Raw genomic sequence first — 12,520 nt, forward strand, 5'->3', positions numbered from 1 at the left:
AAAATTGACAGCATCATTATTCAGTCCATCACGGGCCAGAAAAAAAGAAGACTCGTGCTCTTTCTCATGCTGTTTGAAGTCCAGATGGTCCGTACATCCTTTTAAAAAAATGACATAATTATTCAGGGAAAAAAAATAACACCCATAAAATGAGTTTCGGGGAAGAAGCTGTGGATAAAACAGTTTCTGTGAAGAACAAACAATTCTGATGTTTACTGAAAAAACAAGGCCTTCAAATTAATTTATAATGCTGGCCCTACTTTTGGAAGTCAAGCCTCAAAACAGAAAACAAAGTGTGGTCGTAACAGCAACTTCTATTACGAAAGAAAAGTTATGAACTGGCCAAATTTCGCAAGACTCAAACATTAATTTGGGAACGCATGTGATACATTTCTGAGCAGACAGCGGCAGGATTTGTGTTTCTGTGTTAGGAGGTTGATGGAACGGCCTCTGAAGAACCTCTGCTTCCTCTGGAGGGTAAAAACTCGGCTGTGAGCGAGCGTGTCTTTTAAACCAGTGGGGCCATTTCATCATCCTGGACAGACGACCAGCAGAAATCGCCTTTTCACACTTTTTTTTTGGAAGAAAGAAGCAGGTTGTTTTCAAAGACACCTTCAGGTCCAAAAAGGATGAAAACTGGGAGTTAATTCTCTGTGTTAGTGGCCTGAAATGTGCAAACCAGGTCTGGATCCTAGCAGCTTAAATAAATTCATTCAGAAGAAATGTCACAAAACCACCGGTGTGATGTACTCAACAGAGGGGGGGGGGTCATCAATACCATCACGCAAGATAAGTACGCCATGATCTTCTTGTGGACGAGGACATTGTGTCCCTGTGTGGGTTTCTTTAGATCAGTCCTCCAAACGCTGCTGCGAACCCATTGGCTCTGCTTCCCAAACACAAGGAAGGAGTCAGGAATGCTATTTATGAGTGTCCCACCACATCAAGGGGATGAGTGGGTATTACTCATCTCATGTGTGCGCGAGATTTGCTGTTTCCTTTGGCAGCTTCCAAGCAGCAACTGTCCTTTCACTGATTCTGGGAAGACGGAGAGAAAACGCGAGGCAGCCAGAAATAATGAGGCCTGGGATCAATTGGCGCGGCAGGAGAACGGCTTTTCTGCCACCGACGTGCCCCTTGATGATTGTGTCAGTCTGACCCGCGTCACGGGAAGGGTGTGGGAGGGGCGGGAACAATAAAAGCTGTAGCGCGCCGGGCGCATTCCGTTAGCATCACCTTCCATTTACGCTAAAACAAAACATTTGATTTGTACTTTGCAGCGTCAAAAGTTTAGGGAGGACATGGCAGGAGGGCGACAGCGCTCTCACAGGGTAAACAACTTTGATGAGGGGAAAAGGGGTTTCGTGGCTCAATGTAAACAGCTCATGTTTAATGCACAGGAGCCGCGGGTGTGCCGGCGTCCCATCAGCAGTCACACAGGAAGTCCCATCCTGCCAGTATCACAAGCCTCGCCATCCTGTCATCCGTCTCAGGCCTGAATTTAAAAATAACAAAATCTGGTCTGCTGCCGCTTTAACATCTGACAATAGTCACGCGTCTCATCTCGCTCAAAACGCCGCCCGAGTAAACTGGAAGTTTGCTTTCCGTCACCTCCTGAATTTGCCATTTTGACACGCGGTGGATGGCAACGTGTCGCGCTGTGACGGCCGACTACCGCACCAGCCGGTGGCATGAAAGGCATTTCCTCCTGACATTAGACTGGGAAACATTAACCGGAGCAGCAAAACTCTCCCCCGTGTCACACAAGTTCTATGTTTAGCGTCAGTTTAGAGGCAATATTCAAGTAAGTCCTCTATTTAACAGAGGCCAATAATGAAAACTGAACAGCTGTGAGAATTCTGAACTTCATCCAGAGTGTTTTCATCCGTTACAAAACTGCAAAGAAAAAAGTGCAAAATTACCATCAAAAGTTTTGCCCGCCACCGTAATGTTCCCGAGGTGAGCGCGTTTGAAACAACCTTATGAGGTCCTACGTTGTTTAGTTGATATTAGTGCTCGTGTCTTGATCTAATTTAATTCACAAACGCACGTACGTCCGAATAGCTGGATCTCTAAGACCAAAGAAAATTAGTCAATCAGATTCTCTGTTGGGGGCTGGTTTGTCACTGGATTCCCGCGGAGCTCTAAGCTAACCCTGGCGCGAGAGGGGCGAAGCGAGCCGAGGAAGCACTGCGGGTTCGGCTCCATCCTGACAGAACAGGCTCTCAGTGACGGGGTTGTTGGTTCATATAGAGCCAAATGTAAAGGATCCTTGGAATTTGCAAATGCAAAAATAACAAGGGGGGTGGCTACCTGCCGTGAGAGGATAATAGTCCGCATCTGTGGGAGTGCAGGGCGTCTGACATTGGTTCATGAAAGGACAGTGGAAAATAAAATCAAACTGGTTTTTCGCAAATAAAACGGGTAGAAAAAACTCAACCGGACTCATTTCTCGCGACTTCACGGCGCTTACAGATTTAAAGTTAGTTACACTTCTGCTGTGGAGCCCCGCGGTGATAAAATACAGTCTATAAAATATAATAACACCATTGAAATTCCACCCAGTGCGAGTTTTCCAGCCCGTTTCTCCGCTTTTTAACCAAACTTTTCGCTTAACTCCCTGTTGTTTTGAACCCCATTTAAAATACTCTGAAAATATCTAAATTCCGCCCAGTTCTACCATGTATCCCAGCATCCCGATGGCGTGAACAAAAAAGTCTGATAACCCGCTGGGCTTTTGAAACCCCTGGAAAACATCAATGGGCGAAAAACAAAATGGTAGTCGGCGGGCGAGTGGTGGGTCATCGTGTCTGTGCACAAACATGGATGAGTGAAGACCCCCCTACCTGGGTATCGCACTTCCTCCACTCCTGGGATTGCTGTTGGTGCTGTTGCAGGGTGGCCCTGGCCTGCTTCTCCAGGCTGTCCACCACCCGCTGGTGCTCCTGGACCAGGCTGTCCTTTTCCGTGCTGTGCTGCTGCTGTAGCCGCGTCCTCTCTTGCTCGTGCTGCGAGCGCTGCTCAGCCATCTGATTGGACAAGCAGGCAAAGAGAGACTTCATCAGCCAACACACACTCAGAGCAACCCTGTCGTCATGACAACTTGTCCATCCAGCGATCCGTTCAACCTTCCCTCGCCCTACTCCCGCTACCCAAACCCTTCGCCCAGAGCATCCAACCATCCCAAGTCCAACCAGGCTGGTGAATGGGAAGACGGCGGGAAAAAAAAAGTTTCTCTACTTCCTCGCGTGCAGGATTGCGAAGTGTTTACATCTGACTGGCGTTCCCGCCCTCGCACCTCTCGCGGAAATTGTATAGACCAAGAATATCCCCACTCCTTTCTCTCAAATCGGTCTCTCATCGCCTATTCTGTATTCGGCAGATAAAAGAAGAGTTCTTATTTTAAGCTATGGAAAGGAGCTGGCAGGGGTTAGCCATCTGGCTGCGGTTCCTTTCCAATGCCCCATGCTATGCGCTGACAGCATGCGAAAAATCGGCTTACGCCTCGACGACAAGCGTCATTGTAAACCCGAGGAGTGTTGATGGAGGCGACGCAGAGAATCTGAGAAGCTGAAATGATTTGGTAATTTTTTAAACCCATTTTTAGCATAAATATATAGGAGACCTCGTTTGGAGGTACAACCTGCAACACAAAGAGGACCCCCCCCCCCCCCATCTAAATATTTCGGACTTAAGCTCATCTGTATCCTAGCATGACTGTCAGCGGGGGCACCTGCTGAGAGGTGAGGCGTGCTAGCGGAGATCCCAGTCCCGAGCCCTAGAGTCTTTCCCAGGCTCTGATCCACTCCCGCTCCCCGAATGGGGACGAGTGACCCCCACACCATCCCGTCGTGCTGTCCCAGCCGGAGCTTTGAAAGGACAGCGGGGGCCCGGGGCCCATTTGCCACCCTACTTTGAAGCTAATCCCCTAGACATTGTGCTTGATGGCACCCTACCTGGCCTGTCTGGGAAACAGGGATCCACATCCTCTGTGTCCAGTGCCTGTCCGCCTATCAGCAGACATAAATACGGACACAGCGCGCCATTCAGAGCAGGTGATGAATGAGCGGATAGCTACAGGACGCCAGACTCCACCCTCAGAGCTTGTATGAAAAGCCACAATAGACACTAAATTTCAACTTTTGAGAGAGCTCTGCTAGATGCCTCTTGAGTACGATAAAAGTTGAATAAAATTCTACCTCAGCAGATTAGCTAGTGGCATTGCCCGGAATTGCCTGAGAAGAGCACAATGTCATCATTTCAGTGTCGGACCACTATAGAAATCCATTAGAAAAAGATACTAATAACAACAATAATCCACAGCCAGGATGTGTTACTGATCCATCAGGGTTGGCAGATGCACAGAGGAGTACAAGTTGGAATGAGAAGCAAACAAAACTCCACGGCAGGACAGAAAAACACGCACACAGAAAGTGGGTAAAGGATGTTGGGTCTTACTGCTCACTCCCGTTCAGAGTCTCGGGCCACGGGAGGGGGGCTGCAAGAAGATGAGACCCTGAGATAAAACCCAACTGGAGAAATGGGCGAGATAGATCCATTGAGGGGGAAAAAAAGAATAAAAAGAAAAGACAGAAGATGAGACCCGGAGAGCGGACACAGCATGGAGTCTGGTTATGACATCACACAACGCCGGGTGCAGCGGAGGATGCTGGGTGCTGCGGTTCTTAAAGGGACCGGCGTGATGTTTATGAGCGAAGACCGAGTCGGTTTGAGCACAGCTTGGTGCCGCAGATACAGAGAAGGTTGGGGCGCTACAGCGCAGCACGACTCCAACCAGCCCGGGCTGACATGGCTGCATATCTGTGTGTGTGTGTGTGTGTGTTGCACTGAGACAGGACAGTGAGGTAATGGGCTTCTCTCAGCCCCGGGGGGGAATCTGAAATGCTTGGGAAGCAGGAGGGAAGAGGAGGGTGTAGAAGAGAGTCCAACAGAAAGCCTGTCTGCCCTCAGCAGGGGAGGCTGGAGCCACCGAGAGCAGGAATGAAAGAATGGAGCCGGGGAAGGCCAACAAAATACACCGCGTAAAGACTTAAACACCTATTTAACATACATTTACATAAAAGTCAGGAGCTTTGAGGACTTTCCAACCCTGAAAACATCAAGCACTGGTCTGAATGGGGCATCCTGTCCCTACACCGCAGTCGTGACCCTTAACTGGTCATGTGACCCCCTCCGACATCACTCCGACGTCACGAGGCGCACGGGTGCCGGCGAGAAAACAAAGTTGCCTTTTCTCCTTTGTCCACATCTGAATGGACAAAGTCGACTCCTCCAATCTCACGCTGCCGATTTCTCCAGAGCGAACGCAAGAGAAAGATCCCCCCCCCCATCCTGTCTTCCTACCCTTCTAACTGCATCATTAATGTCACTGCCGTGCGTATCGGCATCATCGTAGAGACAGCTTTGCCATTTTACATGTTTTCATCTTCAACACCAAAGCCTCCCTGATGTGCCGCTAACCTTAAGTGGTTGGCTTTAACTGTCAACTGCACCCCCCACACATCTCAGCCCCAGCCACATGTAATAAACCCACCTTGAATAGTTTCAGAAACCCTTTGATTACTTTCCTATTTTTTTCCCCCATCAGACAGAATATCTGATTCCTCAGAACAATTTACAGCAGCCGGCGATGAAAAACAGGTAACACCGCTGTTAATGGAGCGTTATTAAGTGATAAAATGTCTGTTAGACGCTCAGAACCTGCTGAAGCTCCCTGTAACTGTACGCTGCTGGAAACAAGAGGGGGACAAGTGCGTCCCCACCTCCTCAAGATCAGAATGGAACAGCTGTGTTTTATATTTAGTCAAACTGGAGCCTTTCTGGGCTGAACCGATCGATAACTCCCGTCCTTGAACAACAAACATTCACCCGCAACCGTCTTCAGCGAATTACACGCAGCGCAAACTCCATCTGGATGAGAAATGACAGATTGGGATGCAAATTAACCACGGTGACGAGTGCTGGGAGCACAAAACAAATCCCATTGTAGACTGGAAAGTGCGATGCCACACTAGTTAGTGCGGCTCGCCCTGCTTTCCTTTTTTTACACATAGCAGAAAAACATCGCAATTATTGTTCCGCAGCAATTCTGAAAAGAGCGGTTGTGAAGTTGAATTCAAGCCGATGCTGCATGGGCGACATCGTCTAATTACACGCCCAATCTCGATCAGCGGTAAAAACGAACGGCTTCCAGATCAGGTGATATCGCGTCTGCATTTGTTTTCAGTTGTAACTGTTTAAGATCCCGACGGAGCTGCGATTAATTCAGAGCATGTCAATAATGAAAGTGAATTATATGGAACAAGTGGAAAGAAATAACAAGATTGTTCCGAATGGAAGATCGAGTGTCCGCACGGAGATAACAATGGCCCCTGAATGCATCACGGGAGGGGGTGGGGGGGGGCAGACAGACGGACAACGGACCTGCTGTTCATATCTCTGTCTAAGTGAAGCCAGTTGTTCTGAGAAGTCTTTGGCCTGCATCTCTCTGAGTGATTTGGAGCGGTTCAGATCTTCTGCTACCTTCTCCATCTGGAGGGAAGACAGAGAAAGAAGCTGTTTTTATTGGACTGATTGAAAATCATTCAGGAGTCAAGTATGATGATGATAAGAGTGAACTATTCAGGAGTAGCTTCACTCCCTCAAAAGCCAGACTTCTGTTTCACATCTTAGATCTGATGTTCATTAGCTCAAGCTGATGCGTTTGGAAACTCCAGGAAACCTGAATGTGAGACGTTAAGCGCCACATCTGGAGCGGAGTGATGCTGATGCAATGTTTAAAACTTTAATTTCAAATTAATGAGCCGCCACTGGCGTCGATTCAGCCCTTCATCGCATTACGTGTGATCTTACTGCCGTAACAGCAGCACCATAAATATAATATAATCTTCTAAATATGTAATACGAGTACTTTACAGCAACATTCTGGACTCTTCTGGGATTTTAAAAGAATGCATTTTGAACTGAAGTCCAAAACTGGCTGCAACAGAGATCTTTTAAAAGATGTTTGAAAGATGAGGGAAGATAGATGAGCGACGCTCCATTTCTATATGGTAACATTTACAGGCAGAGAAAAGCTTAAGAGAGGAGTTCTGGAGGTTTAACAGAAGGATGTGATGAGAGGGTGGGGGGGGGCACGGAGGCAGAGGAGGCCACTGCTCTCTGATGACGTCGTGGGCCCAGGAACACTCAAGGTGGAGGTCGAGACGCTCGATGGAAAAAAGAAGAGACGAACGTGTGGATGGATAACATCAAATGAGGAGTGGGGAGACTGGGAGGAAGTGGGGGGGGGGGGGGGGGGGGGGGGGGGGGCAGCATCACAAACCCACCAGCTTTATGACAGACACCCACCGAGGGAGCAGATCACAGATAAATGTGTTCCTACAGCAGGTGTTCACTTAAAACTCACTGGTGTGTTTTTGGCTTTCAGGAAACAACCAAATGAGAGTTTGGGGAGCTTTCTCTGCCTGTAGGGCTCGGACGCAAGTGGAACAACTCATCAGTGCAACAAAGATTTTTAAATCCACTCTGGGTATAAACTTTGCTCCGCATGCCCACAAAGGTCCCTGCATACATTTAGCTCCCACACAAATGCTCCTTTTCTTCACATTTCGGGGGCATTTTTGTCTTTGGTAACGGAGGCAGCCAAAACTGGCCAAGATCAAACCCTTCCTACGTGGTACGCTTAGCCTGCCCGGCTATGTGAGCCATCGCCCACGCTTCATACCTCCTGGAAAGAAAGCCTAATCACCCACTAAATCTTCATTACTGTATGTCCTCTGCAGTGCATTTCTTTACATTGGCTATGGCAATTTAAGCATCCTCATTAGTGATGCACACGCCGCATAACTGGGAAATGCCTCCAGCTAAACCGACCCATAAAGCTAAGTGCACATTGACTGGACAACTCTCCCAATTAGCAGCAGCCCTCACGACATGCGGCGCTAATTGCGAGATGGGTCGACCGTGCTGATTAGCCTAGCTCTTCCCCATAGAAGCCTGTTAAATCCCACCCACTCAAATCCCACCGGGTCAAAGTGGGGAAGCAGAGAAACAAGCTCACTCGCTGATGAACATTATCTCGTTGATGTAATGATTGAATATGGCCTTAGGTTGATTGATGAGCTCGTGTTCTTGGTTCTCGCTTAGAGATTTTTGAGGGCAAGTGTCAGCGAGGTAGAGAGGAGCAGCCAACGACGCAATATAGATTCTGAAGTGTTGCCAGCTCATCAGACTTGTGCGGCATCTGTGGGCCAGATAACATTTTCTGCGTGTTAGTCCTCCTCACTGCCGGTCAAAGCTCTGGCTTCCTTTGTCGTGAAGGAACCATGAAATGAACAAAAGTGCATGTGTGTGTTTGTATGCTCACACGAGGAAAAGAAAAAGATTAATGTGCTGCATGTGAATGATTAACATGATACGCCATGCGTGTGATGGAAATCAGGTGTTAACGTGGGCTGCTTCCTGTCAGCATATGCAGTACATTACGCTTTAATGCATGTGTGCGAGTGTGTGCGAGTGTGTGTGCGTGACAGACCTGGAGTTTCATTTCAGCATAGGCCTTCTCAGAGCTGAGCTCCACCTGCTTCTTTAAACGCTCCAGCGCCATATCAGCCTGCTGAATCTGCTGCCTTTGGCTCTCTCCGGCTCTCTCCAGCTGGCTTTCCAGCTCCCTTTAAACCAAACACACAAGTCTAGAAATGCTTTCTTTGGAAAAAAAAAAAAAAAAAGTTAGCGCATAGCGGGTGTTTTGTAAAATGCCAGTGTGCAAAAGTTGCAGGTGTGTGTCTGCCTGTCTTCTAAGGAGACATGCCGCTCCTGTCGTTGGCAAATGTCAGGTCGGGGGGGGGGGGGGGGGGGGCTGGATTGACAGGCGGACAGCCTCATACGGAACGCTGTCAGCACCCAGCTGAGACCCCCGGCCACAGCATCACGCGAGACAAGAAGCTGTCAAGCCAAACATGTGTAGAGCGTGTGAGTGTGTGTGTGTTTGTGTGTGTGTGTGCTGGGGTGGATGCAAGACAAGAAACACAGCTGAAAGTCAAACAAATGCTGGAGAGAATTTCTACATTCAAACACGAACAATTTCAATGGCTTGATTAGCGGCGCATTATCTTCCGGCGTGTAGCAGCTTCCCACCCAGGAACCGCTGCTCACGGATGCTGGGTGGGACTGGAGCTGCAGGTGAAACCAGGAAAACCTTCAGCTTTACTTGCAGTGACGCCAAGCTTTTCACCGAGAGCTCCCGAGAAATGTCTCCTGTTTTTAGACACGCAGGCGACAATGCTGGAGAGAGAGAAAGTGAACAGTAACCAGAGGCAAATCCATTCATTACAGGCCATTTGTAAAGAAAAACCTGCAAACATCACATGCTAAAGGACGATTAACTCATTTCTGAGTTTACACCAAATATTGCATTCAGATAATTCCGATCCAGGTGTGCTTTGGCTCAATAATTACTGGAAAACATATGTAAAAATAACAACATTGGGAGAGGAAGACAAATGATGGCGTTCTCGGCTGTCATTCAACTTTTATTTGTGCATAATCCCCGTTTATGAAGGACGGCACAGCAATGTGGCGCTCCGACAGTCATTAATCAACCAGACTCTAATAGTGTATAGAAAATGAAATTAAAAAATGCAAATGCAGAGAAGTGGAAAAGGAATGTGCAGGGCTCTTTATAGCACTCTCCCTTTGTAATTTTGGTCTCTCTCATGTCGGAGATCAAACGACAAAGACTTCCCCCCCCGCTCCCAATTTTGTGTACTCTGTAATTATTAATCAGTCTCCTGACGTGACTGTCTTCTGGGCTCAGGCAGACAAAAAGAAGATGTGGAGAAACTACAGTGGGAAAAGGACAGGGGGAAAGAGAAAAAGGGGTGGCTGCAGAGGAGGATCTCACAGAAATAGAAAGAAAAGTGGATTTAGAACACACACACACACGCATCTCTATGGGTCTTTGTCCGTGAGCTGCTGTGTGTGACCGACGTCTCTACTCTTGGAATGCGCCGTGGCCGAGGGACACATGTCGATGAAAAAAGGCGGCTCCAGACTCAAATATATGTAATCTAGAGCTGAGCGGGCGATCGCGCTGCAGCTCGGCTCGATCCCCTGAGAAAGTGTGTGTTTCTATGTGGTTGCTGCAGAGGTAGACAGCATGTCACCACCAATAACAGAGCAACGAGGGTGAGATGAGAGGATGGAGGAGAAGGGGGGGGGGGAGGACCAGAGAGTCTGGCAGGCTGAGAAACAGAGGGTAGGGAGCCGGGGGTGCCAGCGCCAGGGCGGCCCGTTGGCTTTAAATGGATCTCTGGTCAGAAAAGTGGAAGGAGAGGAGGTTGAAATTAAAGATGTGCCTTCTCTGAGGAGGAAGTCCTCTCATCCCTCGCTCTTAAACGGTTCTTTAAAGCCGTAGAAGACGGGGAGGAGAGGAGGGAGAGGAGCGTTCTCGTGTGTGGAAGGGGTGAAGGAGCCTCCGCCATCTCGCCAGGCGGCCACATAGGAAGGGGACCTCGGGGATGCTGCAGAGTGGCGTGCAGGATAAACGCGCACAACAAGCTAATACAAGCGCACATGAAAGTTAGCGCACAACAGAGGGAACTCTAATTGCTTTGGTAAATATTCCTTTTAAGTAAGCAGAGTATTTAAGAGCTGTAGGGGCTGTGATATGGGTGGAGCTGAGCGTGGAAAATACTGACAAACAGACCAGAATGCACGCTCGTATGTGGGTGCCTTTGGTTCCTAGTATAAAAAGAGTGACTGTGCGAGCACTTGTGCATCTAAGTCTGTGAGCTCATCCAAACGGAATGATAACGAATCCACAGACACATCAAAGGGGCCTGGGAGGGAGAGGAAAAAAGAGAGAGGGAGCAGAGAAAAGAGAGAGAAAATGCAAAACTGAAATATTCAGCAACCTCTGAAGGAAGGAATAAAACAGGCTTGGATTTCATCCGCGTCCCCGGAGACAGACAAAGAGAGGCGAGAGACAGACGGACCGAACTGGAGACAGACGGAGTAAAAGACAGACAGCACAGGACGGGTTAAAAAGGTAGATGAAAAAACAGGAATGGACAGTTTAGACCTGGCGTATAAGCAGACTTTCACATGATGACATTTAGGAGAAATGTTTCACCAAAAAACGGCGTTTGCTACTAATTACAGCGAACATGCTGCTTGCGTATCAGTCCCCCAACTTTTTTGGGTTTATTTGTGGGTCATTTAGGGTAGACAGACAGACAGACAGACAGACAGACAGACAGCAGAAAGACAGACAGACAGACAGTGCAATAGTCTTTATGTGCACGTTACAACCCCCGGAGAGAAGGCGCCTCTATGGCGCTCACCGAGAGCTCAATGAGCCGCATAACTCATTGCTGTTCGTCACTTCTCAGTTTAAAAAAAACAAAAAAAAACCTTTAATAATTTCTATTAAAGTCTGTTTAGGTGCTTAAAACTGCCAAACACAAACAAACCAGAGCAGATGAAAAGAATAACTCATTATGTTCTGCTTCAAATCGTCCATTATAAACAAGATAAACATGAGATTCTCTCTGTTTGAAGTCAAAGTCTAGCCAGGAAAACATCATTAGATGTTGCATAAACTTCTAATCGTGGATGACATTCCGGTTTCTTTATATAAACTGTCTCCTTTGAAGCTCGTGCACACGCACTGGGGATGAAACCAGCGACTTTCCCTCTCGAAGCCAACCAAACACCCAATGGAAGGAGGAAAAAGATCAAGAGGAATCTGCAGTCCGAGCTGGCAGCTCCGTGTGGGTGGATAAACATGTGGGAGGGATGGAACAAAAAGACACATGAGCGTCAGCGCCTGTCTCAGGGTCCGGTTCTGGTGCTCAGAGTTAATAAACGTCTCCATGCGACATGGCCGTTTGTGTTTGCTTTGGAAAACGTCCCGTTTACGCCTCACTCTTAACGCGACGGTTCCCGTGGAAACGTTTGGGGACCAGAGGAGAGATTTGAGTTTTACATTTAAATGCTGTTTTGGATTGATCCATTATGCAGACTGCATGCTTAAATCAACACGGACGTCCCGGAAGTACGCATTCCGTGTTTACGCATCCCAGATGTTACACAATGGGTTTTAAACTGAGAGGGGGAAAAAGCCCCGAGAATATCCAGGCCGGCGTGACTTGTATCACCGTGTGACACATGCACCCGCACAAACATGGGGCGAGGTTATGTGCTAGGCTAATGCACAGATGAAGGAAGAGGGGTTTACTCACTGGACCGGTGCCAGTAGCTTTCCCTGCTGCTCCCAGATGGTAATCCAAGAAGCAGACGATGCATCTGCAGTGGAATAATTCATTCATAATTTGCTGTCGCAAAGGGCTCTTAAGGGCTCTCATCGATTATGATAAGATGCATCGTTCTAGCATCCGAGGACATAACTGCTAATTACCGCAGAGCTCCAGGTGCACAGGACCGGCTAAGCTCGCTCCAGTCTGACTTTAGCTAGTTCTGTGATATTAAACTGCTG

At 48.1% G+C, this 12,520-nt stretch overlaps 1 protein-coding gene across 12 annotated transcripts in view; it reads right to left on the reverse strand.

Annotated features, from left to right (window-relative positions):
* Window positions 1-12,520, reverse strand: part of cep112 (centrosomal protein 112) — a 65,382-nt gene that overhangs the window by 31,702 nt on the left and 21,160 nt on the right. For 11 of the 12 annotated variants that reach the window (XR_008947079.1, XM_057014736.1, XM_057014732.1 and 8 more), the window contains 3 exons: window positions 8,558-8,693; window positions 6,445-6,552; window positions 2,847-3,029 (listed from right to left, as the gene is read on the reverse strand). Coding sequence is in view for 11 of the 12 variants with exons in the window: in XM_057014736.1 (XP_056870716.1) it covers window positions 2,847-3,029; window positions 6,445-6,552; window positions 8,558-8,693 (427 nt within the window). In the remaining variant the exon portion in view is untranslated. The remainder of the gene's footprint in view (window positions 1-2,846; window positions 3,030-6,444; window positions 6,553-8,557; window positions 8,694-12,520) is intronic. The other variant, XM_057014739.1, reaches the window with a different exon arrangement.

The sequence above is a fragment of the Takifugu flavidus genome, chromosome 18 (genome assembly GCF_003711565.1).
Source record: "Takifugu flavidus isolate HTHZ2018 chromosome 18, ASM371156v2, whole genome shotgun sequence".
Taxonomy (NCBI): Eukaryota; Metazoa; Chordata; class Actinopteri; order Tetraodontiformes; family Tetraodontidae; genus Takifugu; species Takifugu flavidus.